Source organism: Coturnix japonica, unplaced genomic scaffold (assembly GCF_054131305.1).
Source record: "Coturnix japonica strain WE unplaced genomic scaffold, WE-NBRP24 Scf062, whole genome shotgun sequence".
NCBI lineage: Eukaryota > Metazoa > Chordata > Aves > Galliformes > Phasianidae > Coturnix > Coturnix japonica.
This window is the reverse complement of record NW_028188965.1, coordinates 381144-403433: the sequence shown is the minus strand read 5'-3', so window position 1 is coordinate 403433 and position 22290 is coordinate 381144. Positions and strand designations below refer to the sequence as shown.

The window sequence follows — 22290 nt, the reverse complement described above, 5'->3', positions numbered from 1 at the left end:
AAGAAACGGGTTCATCTGTTGCTCTTCACCCCAGTATTGGGCTATGGGAGGGTGAGAGGAAGTAGTGTGTGTGTTCAGCTTACCCTGTGGGGTAATGCAACTGCTTCTTCAGCACTGGGTGCATGCAAGTTATGGTTGCTCAATACAGAAGTAGTAATCGTGTTACCAAACCCTTAATGGAAGCTCCTCCTTTGCCCCCATGCTGGTAGGGGACAAGGAGAGGAGGAGGAGGTGGTGTTATGGGGATGTGCCCCTGGGGAAGTAGCAGCTTTGCAAAAGGACTTCCCAAGAAAGCAGCTCAGCTGATTTTTGCTGAAGTAACAAGAAGAGGAAGCTTGAGATGTGTAGAAATACACTTCTCTCCCCCCCGCCCAGAGCCTGACCCAGCTGCAGCCCTCGTGTTTTCTTTCACAAACCTTCCTGAAATATTTTCCTATATGTTTATTTTCCATAGCAGGTGAGGTCGGCCCTGCTGCCTGAGCCCAGATGAAAGTGGGTTTATGGCACAGCTGGAAAGAGCTGACAACCCTGAGCCTCCCATTGTCCTGATGCTGTGCAAGGTGGGGACACAGAGCTGCTCACACCCCCAAGCTCGGCTGGACACCCAGCCCAGGGGATGGAGAAGCGATGTGATGCTTCCCACATCCACGGGAGAGCTGGGAGAACCGCAGGGACTCCTCGTTGTGACACGGTTTCTTCTGTGCACACCTCGGAACCGCCTACGGGGCACCTTCTGATTCGTTGCTTTTCCTTTTTTGCTGTGGTTAGGCAGCCCTCATTGTCCTCTATGGGCTCCCCCTGGCGAGTCCATCACTCCGAGCTCTGCTGCTGTCGGGTCCCTTCATTGCGCAGCTCCCTTTGCTTTCTCGCCTTGCTTCTGTCGCTCTCTTTGCTCCTTCAGCGCGATGCTTTGGGGTCGGGAGCTGCGTGCTTCTTTTGCGCAGGGATGTGCGAGGTCCCCCGCAGGGATGCGGGGTTTGGACGTAGGGTGCGGGAGCGGAGCCGGGTCCTGCCCTGCAGGGAGGCTCAGCTGATGGGCAGCATCACACTGGCATAAACTGTCTTGGGCTCCGTGTTGGGGCTCTGCAAGGCAAAGTGGGGTGAGAGAGGTGCCTGGATTGGGGTGCTAAGTGTGGGACCCATCAACCCCATCCACTTACTTGAGGGCTGTAGGGGGGTAGGGAAGCGTTGGTGGCTGCAGCGTAAATGGTGGTGCAGGTGGGGTGATCAGTGCCCACGGGGCTACAGGGGGGCTTTGGCTTCTGTACAGGGAGCAAAAAGTGAGTAATGACAGTCAGCTCTCCCCTTTCTCCAGCACTACAAGGCCTCCTGATACTGTTTATCCCCTTGGGATGCTGAGAGCTGGGGAGATTGCAGCACCCAAAACAGTCCCAAAGTAAAGTGTCCCTACTGGAGGTGACACTTGGAGAGCCCACAACCTCCCCACTCCTGGATGGTAATGACCTGACTTTCCCTGGCTATAGGGTTTCATTGGCACCCTGTGCTCCAAGCTCATCACCTACAGAGCTGTGAGGACACAGCTTTGGGGTGCTGCACCCTGCAGGGCTCACTCACCTCTACCCGCTGCACCTGAGAGTAGATGGTGTGCACTGTGCTGTCCTCAGTGTGCGGCGACTGCTCCCTTGGTTGTCCTGCATTGGGGACAGAGCAAAGTCACCATGGGGATGGAATGGTAGCAGGACCCCCACCAGCCCCATACTCCTCCCCCCGAGGGGTTCCCAGTGTTTCCTATGTTGGATCCAACCCTGATGCAGCTGTTTGTCTCTGGGCTCGTTGGCTTGGTGAATTTATCATTGCTCAGAGGCACGGGGCACCCTCACCAGGGTATTCTGCAGGGATGTTGCTCTCTTGAGATCACATTTTCCCCTTGAAGCCATGTGATATAGAGATGTACAGCATCCGCAGAAAGCCCTTGAGGTCACACAGTAGGCAAAGCAGGTATCTATGTCCTTTTTTCTTTTTTAAGCTGCTTTCCTTCCTGTCTGTTACCCCGGGGCTTCAAACAAAGCAGGTCCCCACTCAACCCTCCCCTCACAGGAGCGGGGCACCCCAACATGAGGCTGGGGGGGCCACGGGCTTCTCCTTTCACCTCCAAACCCCCATACCATGCACTCACTCATGTTTGCAATCACATAGGCCATAGTGAAGGCCCCGGCGATCACGATCAGGATCAATATGGGCAGCATCACTCCCAACAGCAGCATCCCTGTCCTCCAGCTGCCTGTGGCTCAGAGAGAGTGAGGGTCAGTATCCAACAGAGATCTCATTGTTAACCCCACCCCTCCCAGTATCTTCTTGTCTGTTTATGGAGCTGAAGATTTCAGTAGAATGATAGCAAAGAGCAGGAAATGTGGTTGGTTTTTTTTGCGAGCTGAACTCTCTATAACCACCTACAAAGTGCAACTGCCAGCAAAAATACCTTGCTGAGGGCCGGATGAGGCTGTGACACGTCTCTGGAGGCTTTGTGGGGAGCCTGGGGGGCAGAGCTTTGCACCTCCAGCCCTGGTGATGGGGACAGGGGCTGCCACTAATATGGGTGTTATAGTGTGTGTATAAGGTCTGGGGGGGACCCAGTGCTGGGAAATATGCCCTGTAGCATCTCATGTCAGCACCTTCTGGTCTCTATTGAGATCTGGAGATGCTGTGGGGATGTTTGCCAGGCATAGGGTATTGCAAGAGCCCCATGTGGGTGGGGGACAGAGAGATGGTGTCACTGCTGCGTCCCCAGGGTGAGGGACAGTCACTGTGTTACGTGGCCACAGCAAAAGTCCCCACGTCACAGGGGAGGGCAAGAAAAACCCAATGACAGAGAGCATAATTTTGGCCTCAAGAGCCTCCTGGGGGAAGCTGAGGTTCTTATCATCCCCAGCCAAGCGAGCCTGGGGCAGTGGGGTGCAGCGAGCACAGCTCAGTGCTTACGGGAATGGCCATGCAACCCACAGAGGTGCTGTGGCTGCTTTTCCTGCCAGAGGTTCCTCTGAGGCACCGAAAGCAATGTGAGAAAATTCCCCCATGGGGCTGGAGGTGGGGGAGACAGTGGGGTCAGGTGCTGAGGGCTCACCTTGCTGCTCAATGCTGCAGATGGAGGAGTGGAAGGCAGTGGTGCGGCGGCTGACGGGGTTGCTGGCGGTGCAGGCACAAACCAGGCTGCTGTTGGTGGGGTCGTAGGAGAGCAATAGGAGGCTGCCATTGTGGGTGCAGGGTGATGAGGTGCTGGCCTCAGAGCTGGCCCAGCTGTAGGATATGTTGTCCCCTCGTGCCGCCGTGCAATTAAGGGTGACTGTGCAGCTGTCATTGGCCAGCATCCAGTCGAGGATGTGGATGCTGGGATCAGACACGGGCTCTGGATTGAAGAGAAGAGATTAAGGCTGAGAAATCCTATCGAGCCCTCCTGCCATCAGCTGGAGATGGGGAGATGCTGCTCCAGTCCTGCTAGAGACTCTGGAAATGGGGTTGAGGTCTGCCTTTACCATAGGGCTCTGGAAGGGTATTGGGCTCACTGCCACATCTCAGCCCAACATTCCCACCATCCCATCAATGCAATGTATCTCACCATACACTGCCAATTGGATATGCCAGTTAGTCTCCCCGGCTTCCATGGTGATGGAGTACTCATAGAGCTGCTGGTCCTGCCGTTGGGTGCTGAGGATCTCCAGTGAGAAGTTGGATGGATGGAAGCGAATCTGTCCTGGCTTGTAGTTGGTGTAGTTCCCATTGTAGTATGTGAATAAATATTCCTTGTTTAGTGGGTTTTCCACACTCCGCTTCCATGTGGCTGTCCCAAAGCGTTGGGTGAGCTCCTGGAATTTAGGGGGGACCCCCAGGATTGTTGCCTTCCCCAGGGTGCCAAGCACTGTCTCCATTGTCCCACAGCCTATGCCTGGAAGGAGAGCAGAGATGTGTGGGGAGAGCCTGGGGGGCTTGGAAGAGATGCGACCCTTTGGTCACAGAGCTGCATAAGCAGGGGATGGTGCTGGGCTTGCCCTGGTAATATCACATCAACTGCCTATGCAATAATCTTCTCATCTCTCCACTGCTGTACTTCATGGTGTTTTCAGCCTGAGCCCTGTGTAGGGCACCACATCCTGCCCCAGTGACAGCGGCCCCACACTCCAGCAACCCCTGCATGCCCCAGGGATGTCTAAGCACCACGAGTGGCAATGGTTCCTAATACACACCAAAGCACTTTGGTCACCCCTGGCTTGTTCATGAGTTACCTCTGGTTGTGGCCATGATTCATAGTTGCCTACAGCCCCCGTGAGCCGTGGGCTTGTTTATGTAGGAAACAGGATGGGGGTGACACCAGCTCAGCACTGCTCATCAACAGAGCATGGAATGGAATATGCCACATCACCCTCATGTCTCCTGCATACCTCTTTCCAATGGGGCAAGGACTCATCCCAGAAGGGAAACATACAGAGTAGGACTCGACCCAGATAACGTCGATATCTGCCTTTGCTGCAGCACATGTACTTCCACTAAAAACCACAACCGAGCTGACAACTGCTTCCCACCCCTATCCCAAGTCCTTGCCATTGCTTATTTTTTCCCCCTCCATGGCATGAAACACAGCAGCTTCAGAGCTGTCCCTGTGAATTACATCTCTGGGGTGCCGACCCAGCCATGCAGAGCGGCTGCTATTGCAAAGGAACTCAGCAAAGCCCAGCATGGAGCTTGGAGGCTGCATTTTCTCAGTGGCATGGAGCACAGCGGTTAAGCTCCTGATTAATTACTGAGTGGAAAAGCCCTTTTTGAAACACGGTAGCAAAGCCCTCGGCCTGGCAAGCTGCAGCTCCCAAGAAGAGGAGATGCTCCCCATATGAAGGTTGCTGGGATGTGGGACTGGGGTTGTATGAGGCCGTGAGTACCCATGTGGATGAGCTGTGGGAACATAGGCACAGTGCAGGGTCCAGAGCAGCCCCTATGTCAGGAATTACATTCATGGGACTTTCAGAGCACTGTCCAGGCAGAAAAACCCAGGGGGATTTTGAGGGCAGGTATTCTAGTAACAGTGAGCCAGCAGAGAGGAGGCAGCCCTGTGCTGCTGCATTGCCAGGCAGACCCCTCATTGCTTGCCCGGTGATGGTGCAGCAGCACATGGGGATGAATTTTGACCCCAAGGATGGCACTGCAAAGAAGGTCAGGGCTGAGCCCACTTCCTCATGCACTGATGCTCCTATAGACATTCTGTTGGTCAAGTATCACCTCTGCCCCACCAGCACCCAGAGCTGAGACCTCTAGAGACCATCTGCTAGGACTTACACCTCCTGCTCCCCAGCCCACAGCGCCGGTGATCCCCCATGAAAACCCAAGGCAGAGTATTTCACCACCACAGATACGCTCTGACCATCACTGCCTTTGTTCATTCATCACCTTTTATTCTCTCCTCCCTCGCTCTGACTACAGAGCGCATTAGGGATGCGCCTCACATCCAACTTGGAGTCGGGTGTCGTTTGTCTTCCAGATGAATATTTACATTTATCCGCCTGCCCACCCGGCCCACAACTCACCATTTCTAATACCCGCCGATCCCCCAGCCATCCGAACCACATAGTTTGCAGATAGGAAAGAGATACATACCCCAAACCCAGCAACTAGAGATGAGCAGCCAGAGTGATGCCCTGCAGCCCATGCCTCGGTTCACGGAGCTGCTGTCGATGTGGAGTTAATATCTGCTGCCGTGCTCATTATGAGAACAGGTGTACTCAAATCAGAGGCGCTGCTGTGGGCCATGTGTTTCCTGTTTTTTAGGCTGAATGATTCTTTCTCGAGTGGAAAGTATTCAAAACGCTGCTGAACGCATTGCTGAAGAGCGCCGCGGAGAGTTGCAGAAGGGCCCAAAGCAATGATTTATAGTTTTCTTCAGACGTATATCATCTGCCACAGGCCCTTAACCCGCTCTCTATGAGAAGAGGAAATAGCCAGCACCAAACTCTCTTTATGTTTGGTAACAGGTTCCCGGGGCTGCCCAGTGTCAACTGGGTCGGAGGATGTGGCACGAGCACATCCCACACTACAGCATTGACTTGCAGCAGGAAAAACAGTGAATATTTGGGGATTAACCCACTCCAGGTGCGTGGGATTCAAGGTGGCCCCAGTCTGAAGCCTCAGCTCCATGGCTTTGCTGCAAGCAAGAGCACAGGTGATCCTTAAAGCCCACTGAGGAGAACCCCAGCCTGAGTATCATGGGGCTCCAGTTTGCTCCTGCAATGCTTAAGCCCGACCCCAGGGGTTGTGCTTTGCTGGTGTCTGGGGATAGGGGGCTGTCCTCACTGCTGTGGGTGTCATGGGACGTGAACAGAGAGGGGATGGGATGTGGGTGAGACATACGTGGGACATGGATGGAGGAAGGACAGGAAATGGATGGAACATGAATGGGAAACAGATGAGACACGGATGAACATGGATGGAGCAAGGATAGGACATGGATGGAACAAGGATGGAGCAGGGATGGGATGTGGATGGAGTAGGGATGGGACATGGATGAGACACAGATGGGACATGAATGGGGCACAGATGAGACACAGATGGGACATGGATGAGACACGGGTGGGACATGAATGGGACATGTATGAGACACAGATGGAGCAGGGACGGCACTCAGTCCACCCTGAGGCTGGAAAAACTCAGCCTGCACGTTCCATTGCTGGAAAGGAGTGAGCAGATCTTGGTTGTTTTGGTGTTTTTAGTGGAATGAATTATTCATCTCTGCCATTGCTCAGCCTGCACAGCGCTTTACAATGGGAGAAAGGGTTTTTTTTCCTATTACTCCTTTCAAGTTTTTGTTACTTTTCCTCTCTTGTTTTGCAGAAGAGAGCGGAGGCAGCAGCGTGAAGCACAAATTCCTCCGTTTGTTTTAAAACAGACCACATTTAGGTGTCAGGATGAAATAAAAGCTGCATTTATGCCTCCCACCATTTTCCAGCGGAGCCGGGCTCCGAGAGCACTGTGACTTTTGTCACCAATAAATTATTTCTGATGCTAAAAGCAAAGCTATGCCCAAACCCACATCGGACCAACCCACGTCCTGCAGTGCTGTCCTTGCACAGAGAGCATCTGGCTGAGCACCAGGCATTGCAAACTGATGCCTCTGGGCTGGAAAAGCATGTGAAGCAATGGGAAATATCACAGAGGGGGATTTCTGCAGTAACTCACGTCGGTGCTGAAAGTGTCAGGCTGTCACACACAAGGAATTACCCTGGGCCTCCCATTAAACATGAGCTGGAATGACTCCTGCTTGTTCCTGGTTCTCAAACGAGCCACCAAGGTACCCCAGGAGGTGATGCTTAAGGATGGCTTTGGGAAGTGGCTGGGGACAGCTGTGGAAGGTTCTTGTCCCCATTGAAGACAGTGGGGATGAGCACAGCTCTGTGTTACCCCCAGTCCCCAACACCAAACCACAGCCCAGAGGAAAGGAATAAGAGAAGGGAACTGTGAGCAGGAGGAACACTGTGCATACACCCAAAAACATGAGAGTTATAGTGAAAGGGAAACCATTTAATGCATCACAGCATGGAGTCCCTCTGCTGCTGTCTCAGAATGAGAAACCCCTGCTCTGCCTCCTGGGGGTGCCCCAGGGGTTGGTTTTGAACCATGAGATTGACCCGGGATGTCACCGTTCATTGGTCCCACTGGATATCACTGTGGTTGGGAGATGCCCAGAGATGCCCAAGACCATGGAAGGGCTCAGCTCCAGGAAGGGCTCAGCTCTCCCTTCACAAGGAATGGACAGTTTTTCAGCACTTAACCATCAATTTATTGATTTGTTTTGCTGGTGTTCTCAAAGCATCATTGGAAAAGACAGACCCTGTGGCTGTCATGGTTTTTTATTGATATTCCATATCATGACATCCTGCAGGGAAATGTCAGAGCTGGGAGGGCTGTGTTTCCTGAGAGCTGAAAGCTGCAACTCCTATCAGCTCTGGTCATTCCCATGTTGTTTCCAGAAGTGGGGAAGTGACATAAACAAGGACCTCCTTCTGACTGTACTGCTATCCCACAGCATGGTTAGAAGGCCATGTCCCTTTGTTTAATTCATTACCCTTGATTCCTTTTCTACAGTATCATCTCACATCCCTTTACCAGTTCTCGTAAATTAGTTTCTTATAATCTCAACCGAACCCCCCCACCCCATCGTGGGACAAAAGATACCAGTGTGGCCCAGTGTGAGGCACAATAATGACTGGGATAACATATCAATGCTGAACACCTGTGGAACACTGAAAGTTTAGACAGACACTTAAGGAAGGCTGCAGCTCTCTGACAGCCCTCCCAGCTCTAACAGTTGTCATGATACGGAATACCCATGAAAAACCATTCGTGGTTGTATAGCAAAGGTTGAGAAGGTGGCATAGCACATGTGTGTCACTGGAGTGTGTGTCCTGGGTGCTGGTTGTGAGGGGTTCCAGGAGAACTGCAGTCCATCACCGGTCGGAGTGCTTCATCCACGCTGGTCTCATAGACAGAAGGAGGAGGATAGGCATCAACTGTGATGTATCATTAAGGTGGAGTGAGGAGGAGGAAGAGGAGACATCCCAGGGCCACCAGCACGCTGGTCTTGATGGAGGCAATGGCAGCAGAAGGCTCAGCTGGAGGTAGAGGGAGAATTGGGGCAGCACGTGGGACCACCATAAGGTTCGCAGCCCCACTTCCCCCCTTGCCCAGGAGCTTCTCCATCTCCAGCCCAGGGGAAAAGGGGCATCACCCAGAGACCACTTCCAGCCTCATAGGGACACCACATCACCATTGCTGGGCACTCTGTGAGCCAGTGTTCCCTCCCACCTTTCCCACTCAGTACCTTCCCAGGAGCAGGGATGCTTGTGGATCAGCCAGGAGCTGTTGAAGGAGACAGGGTTCCTGACTATGCAGGTGTAGATTTCCACCACAGGGTTGAAGGAGAGGAACAGCTCACCGCCGCCATTTGATATGACCTTCCTGGGAGGCAACCACTCATAGGTGACATCCTCCAGCCCCACTGAGCAATTCAGGGTGACTTTGCAGCTCTCCGGGTTGCTTTTATCCACCATATAACTCACAGTGGGTTTGGGGACTGCGTCTGCAGGAGACAAGGGGATGTCACAGCCACCCCATTCCCTACAGGTTGCCAGGACCACCCCCCCAACTCACCATACACCCGCAGTTCAATGCTTTCAGAGTGCACTGTGCTCGCATCATCCTCCATATACACCCAGTAGGTGTTGCTGTCTCCTTTCTGCAGTTGGTCCACCCTCAGGGTGTTGTTGGAGAAGAGTTCCAGGCGACCCTTATAGGGCCCATTGGGGTAACGGACTTCCTTCTCACTTTCACGGATGGCAATTTTCAGGTCCTTTCCAAAACGCCACTCGACTTTTTGGAAGGAGCCCTGTTTGCTGGGGATGAGATAGGCCACCCCTTCTCTGAGCCCCTCCACGTGTCTCAGGTCCTGCTGTGCCCATGCTGCTGGGAGAGCACAGAGTTGAGCTATTGGGGCAGCTGGGATGGACAGACACAACCTCACACCTCGGCTACTTCTTCATAGGCTCATAACACCCTGCAGTATTCTACTTCCCTTTTCCCTCTGCTTCTTCCCCTCCCAGCTCACTTGGCAGACCTTCACCTCCAGCATGATGGGGCTGGAGGGTGTACCATGTGGAGCTATCAGACTGCAAGGTTTGATAGCAGATCATATCTGGGGTGCAACATGGCGACAGGAAGAGCAAAGGGAGAGCATGGGGTGGGGGTGGGTGCCCTGCATGTCCCTCCTGCATACCACCATTGCCATCCCCACCAGCATATTCCTCACCAGCATGTTCTCCAGCACCACGGCCCCAATCAACATGAGCCCTATCAACATGGCATCACTCAATGTTGCCCCCAGAGGAACCCGGACATACCTTTCACACTGAAGAAAACAAGAAGCTGCCCAGTGAGCACCACTGCCGCCTTCATTCCATGTTGGTGCCCCAAATCCACTCCGAGCATCTCAGACACACTCCCCCCACCCCCCAGAAGCCCCCACCTCCAAGCTGCAGGGCTGAGGTCCCAGCTTACAGAAGCGTGCTCATGGAGCAGCAGCAATCATCTCATTCCCCACCGCTTGAGTTTCCGTTGCGTAGAGCTCAGACTTCCACTTTCTGCTTGTGGTCTGTTCCTCTCTAAGCACACTCAGCTGTGCAGTGAGTCCAAATAGTCCTTCTGGAAGCTGCTGACCACCCACCTCCTCCAACAATAGGGGTGAGATGTGTGCTTCACTCAAGGCCAGGATGGGGAAGGGGGGGGATCCTGAGGGTCGGCTGGTTTGGGGGCACCCAGAATAGCTCTGACAGCTCTGTCACTTGAGGTGCCATCAGCACACAGTGCCCCCTGTGGGGATGGATGACTTTTCTTAACCCATTATTAGGACTTTGCTGCACTATCTGAACCGGTTGGTCCTCGTTGAGATCCCACTAACGATGAGCACCTTAAGCCTATTCCCGAGGTAATGACTGATTCTGTTTGTGGGGCCGGTGGGATAAGGGCACACATGGCAGTTCTGCAGAGCTCTGAGCTGCTGAATTCCATCTCCGAGCAGCTCATATCCATCAGGGATGGATGTCTGCAGGAGAGGTTTCTCACCTCCATATCCCTCCTGCAAAACGAAGCCCTCTCAGCCTCTCCTTCCATTCCAGCACCTCACCGTGTCCCAACCCCATACAGAGGTCTCATAGCCACGTACAACCCAAACCCAACTCCTGCGGCCGAAACACAAACGAGTCGGTACCGACGGCAACAGAGTTCGTTTGCATTTTGCCTTCCCCTGTATCAGGGCTAAAAGTACTTTGCTCCCACCTGGATGCCTCGAGGTGCTGAAGCAACTGCCTGAGCCCCACTGAGCATCGCCCACCCCCCTAATTTCCTGCTGTGACAGCAGTCCCCCTCCCCCCCCAACACCCCCTCCCCCTAAAGCAGCCTCTTAGCACACATTAACGATCCCAATTAACGCTCCTTTTCACAGGGAGCAGACACAAAAAAAGGTATTTTGATGCTGGGGACTCAGACAGAGGGAGCGGGCGGCGCCGTCGGGAGAGAGCTCCCATCAAAGAGACACGTTTAATTTTAATCCCAAATAAAAGCCTTGATCTCGCCTTTGGTGCGATTTTTGAAGCCAGAGTCCCCTTTCTCTCCCTCCCCCCTTCCCCTCCTCCAGGAGCCTCTCGTGCCGTCGGAGGACGTCGGGGGAAGGAAGGACCATTGGGCGCAGGGCTGAGCCCCCCCTTTGCAGTCAGCATAGGGGGTGGTTGTGGTCTTTGCAAGACCTAAATCCGAATGCTCCTATTCCCAGTGAGCCCCCGGGCTCCGGGTGGGGGGGGCTCCGATTGCCTGCGGGGGTCAGGAGGTGTAGTGGTTCGTGGGAGATGGATATGAGCTCTGTGATGGGGGGTTACAGCGTCTCAAAGGTTCTGTGACCTGCAGGGGAGTGGGTGAGGGTTAACACAGCAGAGGTGTTTGCAGCCCTTTGTGGTGAGTGATGTGGGGCTTCTGTTGGTGGCCAGAATCATCAAAAATCAACCAGGAAGTCAGCCAAATTTCGGCACCAAGAAGCTCAAAAGTGTAGAACTTGGAGAGGAGATGCTCAGGGCTCATCTGCCTGCTGCCCTGTGCCTGTTACCTCCATGTAGGCAGTGGAAACCAGAGCTGGGTCCAACTTCTTCCTCTTGAAGGAGGGAGACTGTGAAGCAGAGAGTGGATCTGCCCTTAGGGATGGGGGAGGAGGCTGCTGCCCCACCAGAGAGGCCCTAATTGCAGCTCCAGGGCTGTGAGGTCCCACTGATGTCCTCAGCACTGATGAGGATTTGAACTTCTCTGCTGCTGCAAAGGGCCGGATGGAGCCATAGCACGGAACACTCACCTTCATCCTATGCTGAACAGTGGAGTAAATGGTGCAGCTTTCAGGCTTCTGAGAGCTTCTGGGCCTCTGACAGAGGGGAGCAGAGGAAATATGGAGTGAAAAGCAAATTGTGGTCACCTTTGGGACCACACAGCTCCCTTGGGATGGATCCCAGCACAGGGCCCCACCTGTTCTTTGGGCTGGACCACGGCATAGATAGTATTTCCTACTATGTGAACCTCACTGTTTGAGTTCTGCAGGAGAAAGCAACCCCAAAATGGTCAAAGGATGCAGCCCAGGCTGATAGCAACTATCATGGGGCCATCTGCTTCCCATTGCTCAGCATGGGGATGGGGGGACACCCAACACTCACAGGCTCTTGACCGGTCTGGGCTTTGCCCACCTCCTCATAGACAGTCAGAGATGGCTCAGCATGTTCTGGAGGAACTGGGGGAGTCGGGGCTGGGGAAGAGAGGTTACAGCTCACTGCTTTGCATACACCAGCAAAGCAAAGCAGGGGAGGAAGGCATCAGGGTGAGGGGGTGCTGTTCCAGTGCAGAATAGAGCAAACATTGACCAAAAACCAATCAGTGCCCCAGAAACCATAAGATGGACCCTCTTGTGCCAGCAGCAGCTTTGGGATGGGAATCAGTCCTGCAAAGCAGGGCAGAGCCAGGGGCTGGTGGCAGCACAGAGGGGACCCAGAGGCACAAGGGGTGTCAGGAGGAGATGCACAGCAAAATTCCCTCCCCAAGTGCAAACAAACCTGCAGGGCTGTCCTTCCTCCTCCTTCTACAGAGCCAGAAGGTGATGGAGATAGCAATGCAGACAGCCAGCACCAGCACCAAGGTCCATGCCCACCACTGGATGGCAGCAAACAGCCCTGGGGAGGAATAAGTGCAGAAGGAACAGGTAACATGAAGCAGAGGGTAAACATTTGATGATGATTCTATGACTCTATGATTTCCAAAGCACAGACCCCATCATGGTCAGTGCATGGGGAATAGACCTGCCCAGAAAACCACAGCATCCATTTGCATGCAGTTTCCAGCAGTGATGTTTCCCTTTGCAGCATTAGGGTATATTTTCTCCCTAGTAGCAGCAAAGCAACATGGGGCAGGGGGGGATTGGGGGAAGATGAAGGCATTGAATTTGCAGTGATGCAGCCCCAAACCCGGCTTTGATAGAGCTGAGGGCAGATCACCTGTCTGAGTGCAAGCTGTGGCCGTATCGATGCTGGCTGTGCTCCAGTTGGCTGGGTTGCTCACATTGCAGACATAAAGCCCAGGCTGAACATCCATAGGCACTTCCAGCACACTCTGGTTACCCAGTGGCTCCTCATCACGGGTCCAGCTGTAGGACACATTGCTGGCCCTGGGCACAGTGCAGGACAACTGGAGGTGACACCGTCCCTGCTCCTGCTGCAGCACGTGTGTCTCCAGGCGTGGGCTGCCCACAGGCTCTGCAGGGATAAAGAGGTCAGAGGAGATGGGAAAAGAAGAGGATAGGGGGGTCCAGGCACTCACCCCACACTGACACATAGAAGCACTTGGTCCAAACGGAGCCAATTGAGTTCTCAATCTCTGCCTCATAGATGGCACTGTCAGCCTGGGTGACTGCTTTGATCTGCAGAGAAGGGGGCTCCCAGTGTGGGGTGGCTCTCTGTGCAAGAGAAATGTTTGCAGGATTGTCTTTGTCCTTCCAAGCCGTAAGGATGCGCTTCCAGGATTTTGTCCCAAATTCTGCATCCAGTTCCGCCTTCCATGTAATTAATGACCGCTCTGTCGGCAGTGGTTCCTCCAGCAGCAGCTTCAGATCGGTACCTGCGAGCACAGCTTTGTTCCTGCACTCTCCGGTCCCTGGAGGAAGGCAAGAAGTGAGCACAGTATCCCCAGGGACAGTCTGGGATGGGGATCCCTGTGCTGCACCCCTCTGTGCTGCTGCTCCATCCTCTCTGTGCTCTTATTCATGCAGATGGAGCAGGGATGGGTCCCTGCGTGCTCCCAGTGTGTGTCCATCCACACCCTGCACTCTGGCCATATATTGCAGCTGCCCATGCAACGTCCCCTTTGCCCTGCTCAGAGTGCATTCAACTGCAGACCGTACAGGAAGTGTCCAGTTGCTCCTTTGAGCCTCATCTCCCTCCTCGCTGCTCCAGCCTCAATTTGACCCAAAGGACCCTTCCCTTCCCTTTGCAAAGCAGCCACGGAAGTCCGGGGCTCTGGCAGAGGTAAGATAAAAAAAGCCCCTGAAGCAAATACAAGCCAGCAATCAGCAGGGCCTGTTGTGCACCACTTCCTCCATCTACATGTTTGGGACCACATAGGACATAGCAGCAGCCCCAAAGCAATGCGTGCCAGGCCACCACATCCCCACTGAGCAGGGAGAGAAAAGGTGTGAGGTGTCAGCAGTGGTGTTATAACCACATCTAGGGGGGGGGGGAGGTTGCATGCAGCTCTGCTGAGCCCCTACTTGCTGCAGGTGATGCAAAGCTTCCAGCCAGCTGCACCCCACCGAGTGCAGCCCCCAGTGATGGTTTGCAAGGCAGTGGTGGTGGGGTTGGGGCTGGGAGGGGAGCAGGGGAGGAGGTGATGGGCAGTTGAACTGAGGGGTTGGAATAGAATGGGAGCTCCAGAGATATGCCCAGAGCCTGGGGATGTTAGGGGGGGTTCTCACAGCACTGCCCTGCACCCCCACAGCACTGTCCCTAGGAATAGGGAGGAGAAACTCAGGCACAACCATCTCCAAGGCTGTGTGATGGCTGGGGATGGCTCTATCTGAGCTGGGCAGAGCTGGGACCAGAGCAAATCCAACCCCCCCAGGCCCCGCTCCATCTCCCAGAGCACCCTGAGCTCCTGTGAGCACCGTGCCCACCCCACCATTCTTCATGGCACAATCTCAGCCCCCTCAACTCCCCCCACCCTGTATCCCCTCCTCACCTTGCCCGCTGCCTGCCGCCCCCAGCACGAGGCACAGCAGCATCTCCAGTGCATGCAATGCACTCCTGTGCTGCTGCATTTCCCAACCGTGTGAACGAGCTGCCTGAAGCTGGAGACAGCACTGGGAGACCGGCCATCAGCAACTTCCTCCCTTGCACCCTGATGGGTGCATGCTGCTGTGCAACACCCTCTGCGTCACCACCTCCCCCCTGCCCCCCCCACGTCACCAGTGGGTGGATGGAGGCATCCAAGGCTCTGTGACCACAGAGGACTGATGCTCACGCAGGGCTCAGTGGCTGTGCACCTCGGAGGAAGCTAATTCTAATGACTCGGGGGGGTGGGGGGGTTGCTCTCTTTTTGCTCTGGGGGTTTTGCTTTCTTTTTGCACCTCTGCTGTTTGAGGACTGGTTGTTGCAATAGGAAAGCACCCCAAGTGTAGCTCAGAGAGCCCCAAGCTGGGTCTGACCACCTTTTTTGGCATGAAGTGGGGGGGCCTTTGGGGGGGTTTTGTCTCATGCACTTTACTTTGCTGCACTTCCCACCCAGCACCATGCAGTGCAGCAGCCCAGCAGCGCTGGGGGAGAATAACCACCATAAAGTGGTGTTGAATGAAGAGGACGCTGTTCCAAGGGGCAGAAATTCTCCTTGGTGAAGGTGTTACTTAACTCAGGTCATTAAGGAGTCACGATGAGAAAAGATGAGGTTTATTTTTAAGAGAAGGATGCGTATCTACAACAGTGTGCTGCACTCTGGGGCTTTGGTGTGCTCTGGGGGCACAGGAAGGGGGAGCAAGCAAGGACTAGGGCTGAGCTTCTCTTTGTCTATGGAAATGAGCCATTCCCTTCCTATCAGACACAGATAACAAGCACTTCTCAGGGGGAAAAAAAATAGCCCCAAAGTGGGTGTATTGGCAATCACTCCTTCCCACCAGCCCAAGGCTCTGGAGGAAGTGGGAGGTGTGGGAGGAACTGAGAGCTGCTTCCCAAATGGAAGGAAGCACAGTGCTGTCTGTGAGTGTGATGCTGAGTAGTGCAGTGACCCCAGCAGCACCAACACTGCACCCACCCTCCATCCCGACTGTGTGGGGAAACTCAGCCCATTGCTGAGTCTCACTGCTGATCTGATGTGTCCAGGCAAACCATGACCTGAGCATGCAGTGATGTGTCGGGCCTTTATTAGGCATCATAGATCCATCAGTAAATCATCAGTGCCAGGTGATATCTATGAGCTGAGGGTGGTTTTTCCCCACTCATGGCCTTTTTCCAGCTGAGATTTCAAGGCTGCCCCAAGCACTGCAGGCAGAGCCCCACGCAGCCCCACCAGCTCACCCCTATGGGCTCTGTGCACAGTGTTGGTGACACAGAGCTGAACACAAGGAGGACCCTGTTGCACACAGTGGTCCTCTATGGGAGCAATGCATTAAGGGACAGACAGACTGAGCAAACCCTTGGGAAAACTGCATGTGAGCATCCCCAGCTCAGCTCCATCTCTCCAGCAATGAGAAGGTCCCCACATCCCTAACACAGACAGTGCATGAGGTCCCCCCTCCTCCTCCCCCACACCCCCCGGTGCCTCCATACCCCTACAGGGCCCCAACAACCGAAGTAATGCAGCAACTGGCATCACCCCCTCTGCTCCATTTCTCCTTTAGTGGGGCGGGGGGGAAACGCAGCCACGCTCATCATTCACTGTTAATTGCCAGGCGCTCATTAGGGCCGATCCCTGCGTGTTCCCGCAGTGACGTGGGACACGCCGGCTCCCACGACCCCCCCCCCCCCTCTTCCCCCCCCCTTTCGAAGGCAGAGGAGCAAAAACTAATTAAAGCTACAAAGGAAACTCGGCTCTCCGCAAGGTTGAAAACCTCCATTCCGGAGCAGGGGCTGAGCCGATTAATTAGCGCTTTTGTCTGCGGCCGAGTTCAACATGTAGGGAACGATTTACATCAAGGGGACGTTCCCTTTGCTGTCGGAGCTCCTCGCAGCCTGCCCGGGGAGAGCTGAGCCGCAGGAAGGAGAAAGAAGGAAGGGGGGGGGGGGGAATGGGATGGGAATGAAAGGGAAGCGTTCGGCACGTCTCACGGACCGCGTTGAGGAGGAAGGGAAGATGCTGCATGCTCGAAGCACCGCATTGCAGAGGAGAAGGTGTTTTCATTCAGTGCATCATCCGTGGATTCTCATCCCCCTTCCAGCGAAATGTGGCCCCTGAGATGTGCAGGGGGCTCGAAGGGGGGGGGGTAAGGGGGTAGGACGGGTTTATATGCAGGCAGCGCCGCTCGCGTGGTCACAGAGGGGATGGTTACACTCGGCCAATGCCACCCCCGGTAGGACACTGTGTGGGGTGGGAGTGAGACGGTGTGGGGTGGGATGAGGACGAAGCTGCCCCGCATCGGGCTGTTCTCTGCCCTCTTTCCCCCCTCCCTTCCTCCTCTCCCCCTGTGCAGAGCCCTATCCCGCAGCATCCCACCCTCTGCCAACGAAATGGGGGATGAACGAGTGATTTCAGCCCCAAAGCTCTCGCGGCCCCGCACGGCTCCGCCCGGGAGGTGGCAGCACGGGATCGTGTTCAGTGTCACCCGGCCGGCCCCAACCCCCCCCCACTTCTGCCCCCCTCCCCGCACCCTTCGGTGCTGTGGATGAATCCCAAATTCGTGGTGGTGACACGAGCTTCATTTCCGAGAGTGTCAGGAGAAGCAAAAGGCTCAGGGGGTGGAGGAGGGGGTTGGAGCTGTGTCCATGGGGGTGCAAAACAAAACCCAGGCTCTGTATGGAGCCTCTGAGCCCAAATGTAACACACATATACCATGGGGCACAGCACTGAGAGCCCTTTTCCAGGTGGATTTGATGGGATGGGGTTGGGATGCTCCAGGCTCCCTATGACCACTCCCAACCCATGAGCACCATCACCCTCAGGGTTCCCAGCATCCCTACAATATGATGGGGTTAGGGTGGCACAACACCTCATCCTTCCCCCCCACCAGCCCTCCCCACTAGGCAGGCTCTGGTCCTGGCACATCCTGACAGAGCAGCTGTCACTTCCTCAGTGATGCCCATCCCACTGCCCCCATCACCACTTCCTCACCCACTCTCACACCCGTGTCCCTCTCTGAACACATTGAGCAATTCTCCTCCTTCCCCAGGCCTGGCTGCAGCACCAACACGCTCAGCCCCACGGATTGGGGGTCTGCTGCAAGAGAGGACCCCAAGGCATGGCCAGAGATGGGGCTGTGCTGCTCGGCTGCATGCTGCTGGTGATGGCTGGGGGTAAGGGTGCTGCCTTTGGGGTGCTTTGAGGGATGGATGGAGGCACCATCATAACTGCTGTCCCTTTTTGGGTTGGAAGTGGGGAGATCAGGGGGTGTCACCAACACGTGTCACCCTGTCCCTTGCAGGTCTGCAGTGCTGCTGTGCCTTCGAGGTGCTGACGGGGAAGCAGGGAGAGCTGTTGTCCTTCCCAGCACTTCGCCCTGTAGCCAATGACATTGTGAGGATCCTCTGGATGTCCAAAACCTATGGCACTCACATTGCTGAGGCCAAGCCTGGGGTGAAGGAATTTGCAGTGAATTTCTTGCCCAAATTCCAAGGCCGGCTACGAATCCGTCTCCAATCACTGTCATTGGAGATCACAGAGCTTCACAGCACAGATGAAGGCCTGTACTCTGCAGTAGTGGACACTGCCTCCAACCCCAGCAGCCCCAGGACATTTTCCTACTCTGTGAAGGTTCTCGGTGAGTGCCAGTGCCACTGGGGGGGGGATAGGGGGGGGATATGCTGATGGATCCCCACTGTATGGGCCACCTGAAACCAACCCACTGGCCCTGCAGCTTCCTCTGGGGAGTGTGGTGGGTGCAGAAATCCCCGTTCCTGTTGTGGTGACATCACTACATTGCACCCAATGCACCCAATGCCCAAATCCTAGTGGGGGGGGGGGAATGGATAGTCCCCCACAGAGCACCCCCAGGCTGATCCCATGTCCCTCACACACAGATCACACACCCTGGACAACTGACAGCGATACAGGAGGACACAGCAGGAGCACAACTGAACCTGGAATGAGCTCTGAGTCCCATACTGTGGGGAGGACCACACTGAGTCCAAGCAAGGGGCAGGTCCCAGATGCTGGAGAGGCTCCAGGGCTGTGTGGGGCACAGGGTGGGTACTGCACGCTTAAGGGGTATCTGATAGCTGCTGTGTTTGGCCCACTGGTGGTGCTGCTGGTGGCTGTGCACGTGGTGACCAGGCATTGAGACTGGGAGATGAGAAAGATCCACACTGGGCTCCAAAGGATTGAGGTCTGAGCCCACCCAGCACAACCCCATAGGATCATTGGATTTATCCAGACAGGAAAAGCCACATTCACCCCAGTGAATGAGGGCATAAAATGCATTTCCTGATCTCTTGCACAAGTCCCAAACCCAGTGACACTATTTCCTCCCAGCAGCCACACAAACCCCACTGCATCCCAGTGTGGGAATCTCCTCCTTTATGGGGTCAAGCATTGAATTCATACCCACAGCCCCATATTGGATGCAAGGTAAAGAATTCAGCATCTCAACCAACCTCCCACAGTTTATGATAAGTGAATTATTTACCGGTGACCCCAACTAAACGCCACGTGGCATAAATTATGGACGGGCAGATCTGTCAAATAAGAAACGTTCTCATAAATAAGTGATCTGGTGCCATCTTCGTGTTCCCAGAAAATTACTCATCCGATCTCTTGTCTAAATGCTCTCCTGGGAAACCTCCTTATGCTCGCTCCGTTGCTTTATGAATTGGGAATGGGAAGGTAAAGGGCAATGGGGAGGGACAACCCTATGGGGACCACCCCCCACATCCATTCAGAGCCTGTGGTGTAGGGTGGGGGGAGCTGCAGGGATCAACCCTTTAGGACCTGGGGATCACAGCACTGATTCTGCCCTTCCCTATGGATCTCTATCACTTATTGGAGTCCTCCAGCACTACCAAAGGGCCCCTCCAGATTCACTTGCAGAGTCTCACCATCACTCCACAGCAAAGCCCTGGGACAGAGGGAAAGCCCTTAAAGCACATCACCACGTTCCCCATCACCCAACCCACCGCGTTTATGTTAATAATTGAATGCCAGTCTGGGGGACAATGATTTATTTAAAGGAAACAGCGTGTTAACAAGAACACAATCTGATCCCCAGCCACAGACGTCTGTTTTATTAGCACCTCTGTCCGAGAGCAGAGCCCCGGAGGCAAACAAACAAACATGGCAAATAAAACCCTCTTATGGAGACACGCTCGGGAAATTACCATGTAAAAGGGGGAAAAACACAAAGACATAAAAATAGGGGGTGGAGGCACCTCTCCCATGGTGCTCACATCAGTGAGGATGCACTTGAGGTGAGGAATGTGCAGAGCTGGGGATGGAGCAGCCCCAAAGGGTGATGATGCTGGAGGTGCTGCCAAATCAATGGATATTCTGGGGCAATTCGTGGATCTTTTGGCCATTTCATGGATATTTTGGCCAAATCACAGACATTTTGGCCACAAACCCCAGTATTTTGGCCCCATCCCCAGCATTCTGGCCATCCCATAGCGCCTGCCCACCCCCCAGTCCCCAAGCTCTGCCCTTCCTGCCATTGGGGAAGCCTTTACTGCGTCGTTTGCAGGTGGGAACACGAAAGAACAGAGCAGCAAAGCAGCCGGACCCCGAGGACAACCCCGCTGAGCTCTTTATCCTCGTGCCTCTGCCCGGTTGTGAAATTCTCTTTCTATCAGCCAAGCAGTCCAGAAGTTATTGGCAGAGAGAGGGAGCACGAACGAATGAGCTGCATCTCATCGGGAAAGAGGCTCCTGCAGAGCCCTGCAAATCACCGTGAGCCGAACCCACCGTGCCCACTCCCCCCCTCCCTTCCTGGGTCGTTAATTACCGTAGAATAGGGGTCACAGCGGCTGGAGCGGAGGCAAAGAACTCCCACGTAATTGCTTTATAAGAAATAATAATAATAAAGAGAGCAGCCGTCGCTTTGCAGACTCGGCAGCCCGGTGTGGATGCGGAGGGAAATCCACCTCCTTCCCCCTCCGAGGTGCTTTGTAGAGCTCGCAAATTATTTCTGAGCAGAAAGCAAAACTCATTTCCCCGGAGCACGGTGGGCACAGGGAGAGGAATGCAAGCACCCCAACCGAGGGGACAGCGGGGACCTTGCGGTGTCACCAAGCTCTGTGCCCCTTCAGACCGGCCAAATCCCCGACGAGCTCGCTTCGTTAGCCATTCCGCTCCATCGCGCAGCTCGTAATGAGCAAAGGCGAGCGGCTGCCTCCAAATGGGCTCTGGAAGCCGCTCGCAGACATTAGGCTCTGTATAAATATCGTTATGATTGTTATTATTATTGGCACAGATGGGCTTTCATGGACCGCCGAGCACCGCGGGAGTTCCTGTTCTGCCTCCGGCTCTCGGCGATGGGGGAGAAAACAAATTGCTGATGCCAACTCCAAGCGGGGCTCCCTGGTGTTGTGAGCCCGGCCACCAGCTGGGGGGGAGGGGGGGGTGGGCATCGTGATGGTGACCCCAAGGCCAATAGGGGCACGTGAAGCATAAGGACGGGTTCTCAGGCTCACCCATCCCATCTCACTCCCACCTCATCCCAATGGGAGCTGCGTGGTGGGAGTCGGGAATCCCAACCCCCCACCCCCAGCCACTTGTTGGTCCCAGCTCAGTCCACATCCTCGCTGCTGGCAGCTCCTCCGTTGCGCTCTATCAGCACATTCCTCTCCTCTCCCCCCTGACCTCTCGCCCTTTCCTTAGCGCTCCACAAACTCCCGTTTCCTCCCCCCCCAACCCCGCGTTATCTCTTCTCCTCCCCAAATTCCTGAGGGACTCGGATCCCGCCCCCCCCCCCTCCTCCTCCCCCTCTCAGCTCCGAGGGAAGGGGCTGTAGGTTCTGGGGCAAAAGGATGCGCTTTGGGGAGCCAGAAGGTTTATGTGCCCATCCGGACACAGCGGCACAGCGATAAGTCCCCCACGCAACCACCACATCACCCACGAGTGGCTGAGGTTTTAATTAAATACCCCTTCGCCCCGCTTCTTTCATTGCCATCTTCGATCCGCCCCTCTCCCCCCCTGTCCCCCCCCAGAGATCCGTCCCGGGACTCTCGAAGGCACCAGGGGGCAGAGCTGGGCCGCCGTCCGCGATGTGGGGCGGAGAATTGGCTGTCGAGGGTGGGGGGGGAAGAGAACGAAGCTTCAGCTCCGAGTGGCGCTGGATGGGGGGGGAAGGGGGGGTTAGGAGGTAGAGCCCCCTATTGGGGAGCAGTGCCCACCGTGAGCCCCCTCCGTATGGCACGGGGGGTAAGCAAAGAGCGCAGAGAGCAGACTTGGAGGTGGCAGGTCTGGCAAGCAAAGGAATAAGCAAAGAAATACGACTTAAGAAAAAAAGAAAGAAAACGATCTAAATCGGTGCTAGAAAATCCCCGCTGGAGCCAAAAGGAAAGGGACGCTTTGAGTTCGGCCCCAGCACCG

At 54.9% G+C, this 22290-nt stretch overlaps 4 protein-coding genes across 8 annotated transcripts; 1 reads left to right on the top strand and 3 right to left on the bottom strand.

Moving 5' to 3' along the window:
• Positions 1 to 426: 426 nt before the first annotated feature.
• On the bottom strand, positions 427 to 5842 carry LOC107324463 (signaling lymphocytic activation molecule-like). Its single transcript, XM_015884498.3, has 7 exons — positions 5602 to 5842; positions 3575 to 3901; positions 3083 to 3364; positions 2138 to 2242; positions 1576 to 1652; positions 1161 to 1262; positions 427 to 1083 (listed from the first exon to the last, which is right to left on the bottom strand). The coding sequence occupies exons 1-7, from the start codon at positions 5651 to 5653 to the stop codon at positions 1027 to 1029; spliced, it is 1002 nt and encodes a 333-aa protein (XP_015739984.2). The 5' UTR covers positions 5654 to 5842; the 3' UTR covers positions 427 to 1026.
• Positions 5843 to 7753: 1911 nt separating this feature from the next.
• LOC107324444 (SLAM family member 8-like) lies at positions 7754 to 10320 on the bottom strand. Of its 3 annotated transcripts, none has more exons than XM_085533652.1 (4): positions 10051 to 10320; positions 9148 to 9456; positions 8819 to 9076; positions 7754 to 8609 (listed from the first exon to the last, which is right to left on the bottom strand). In XM_085533652.1, the coding sequence occupies exons 2-4, from the start codon at positions 9200 to 9202 to the stop codon at positions 8521 to 8523; spliced, it is 402 nt and encodes a 133-aa protein (XP_085389778.1). In that variant the 5' UTR covers positions 9203 to 9456; positions 10051 to 10320; the 3' UTR covers positions 7754 to 8520. The 3 variants fall into 3 exon arrangements, with proteins under 3 accessions (XP_085389778.1, XP_015739954.2, XP_085389777.1); XM_015884468.3 differs by having other exon boundaries at positions 9894 to 10308; XM_085533651.1 differs by lacking the exon at positions 10051 to 10320 and adding an exon at positions 9894 to 10008 and having other exon boundaries at positions 9148 to 9459.
• A 731-nt stretch (positions 10321 to 11051) lies between these two features.
• Positions 11052 to 15006, bottom strand: LOC107324443 (natural killer cell receptor 2B4). Of its 2 annotated transcripts, none has more exons than XM_085533650.1 (9): positions 14806 to 15006; positions 13393 to 13725; positions 13071 to 13328; positions 12633 to 12749; positions 12240 to 12328; positions 12055 to 12120; positions 11888 to 11953; positions 11648 to 11707; positions 11052 to 11445 (listed from the first exon to the last, which is right to left on the bottom strand). In XM_085533650.1, the coding sequence occupies exons 1-9, from the start codon at positions 14882 to 14884 to the stop codon at positions 11368 to 11370; spliced, it is 1146 nt and encodes a 381-aa protein (XP_085389776.1). In that variant the 5' UTR covers positions 14885 to 15006; the 3' UTR covers positions 11052 to 11367. The 2 variants fall into 2 exon arrangements, with proteins under 2 accessions (XP_085389776.1, XP_015739953.2); XM_015884467.3 differs by having other exon boundaries at positions 12240 to 12313.
• A 2856-nt stretch (positions 15007 to 17862) lies between these two features.
• On the top strand, positions 17863 to 20867 carry LOC107324361 (uncharacterized). 2 transcript variants are annotated; one of them, XM_085533643.1, is made up of 3 exons: positions 17863 to 18065; positions 18194 to 18529; positions 20441 to 20867. In XM_085533643.1, exons 1-3 carry the CDS (start codon positions 18011 to 18013, stop codon positions 20497 to 20499), a joined length of 450 nt encoding a protein of 149 aa, XP_085389769.1. In that variant the 5' UTR covers positions 17863 to 18010; the 3' UTR covers positions 20500 to 20867. The 2 variants fall into 2 exon arrangements, with proteins under 2 accessions (XP_085389769.1, XP_015739808.2); XM_015884322.3 differs by lacking the exon at positions 20441 to 20867 and adding an exon at positions 18789 to 19486 and having other exon boundaries at positions 17869 to 18065.
• Positions 20868 to 22290: the final 1423 nt, after the last annotated feature.

Excerpts from the sequence above, each read along its gene's own strand:
- LOC107324444 (XM_085533651.1), bottom strand. The coding sequence starts at position 9,981 with ATGCTCGGAGTGGATTTGGGGCACCAACATGGAATGAAGGCGGCAGTG. Across the intron at positions 9,077-9,147 it reads CATTGAACTGCGGGTGTATG|ACGCAGTCCCCAAACCCACT; the intron begins GTGAGTTGGGGG and ends TGTCTCCTGCAG. Across the intron at positions 8,610-8,818 it reads GCATCCCTGCTCCTGGGAAG|CTGAGCCTTCTGCTGCCATT; the intron begins GTACTGAGTGGG and ends CTCTACCTCCAG.
- LOC107324443 (XM_085533650.1), bottom strand. The coding sequence starts at position 14,884 with ATGCAGCAGCACAGGAGTGCATTGCATGCACTGGAGATGCTGCTGTGC. Across the intron at positions 12,329-12,632 it reads GAGGAAGGACAGCCCTGCAG|CCCCGACTCCCCCAGTTCCT; the intron begins GTTTGTTTGCAC and ends TCTCTTCCCCAG. Across the intron at positions 11,954-12,054 it reads TGGTCCAGCCCAAAGAACAG|AGGCCCAGAAGCTCTCAGAA; the intron begins GTGGGGCCCTGT and ends CCCCTCTGTCAG.
- LOC107324463 (XM_015884498.3), bottom strand. The coding sequence starts at position 5,653 with ATGGGCTGCAGGGCATCACTCTGGCTGCTCATCTCTAGTTGCTGGGTT. Across the intron at positions 3,902-5,601 it reads CTCTAGTTGCTGGGTTTGGG|GCATAGGCTGTGGGACAATG; the intron begins GTATGTATCTCT and ends CTCTCCTTCCAG. Across the intron at positions 1,084-1,160 it reads TACCCCCCTACAGCCCTCAA|AGCCCCAACACGGAGCCCAA; the intron begins GTAAGTGGATGG and ends TTTGCCTTGCAG.
- LOC107324361 (XM_015884322.3), top strand. The coding sequence starts at position 18,011 with ATGGCCAGAGATGGGGCTGTGCTGCTCGGCTGCATGCTGCTGGTGATG. Across the intron at positions 18,066-18,193 it reads GCTGCTGGTGATGGCTGGGG|GTCTGCAGTGCTGCTGTGCC; the intron begins GTAAGGGTGCTG and ends TGTCCCTTGCAG. Across the intron at positions 18,530-18,788 it reads CTACTCTGTGAAGGTTCTCG|ATCACACACCCTGGACAACT; the intron begins GTGAGTGCCAGT and ends CCTCACACACAG.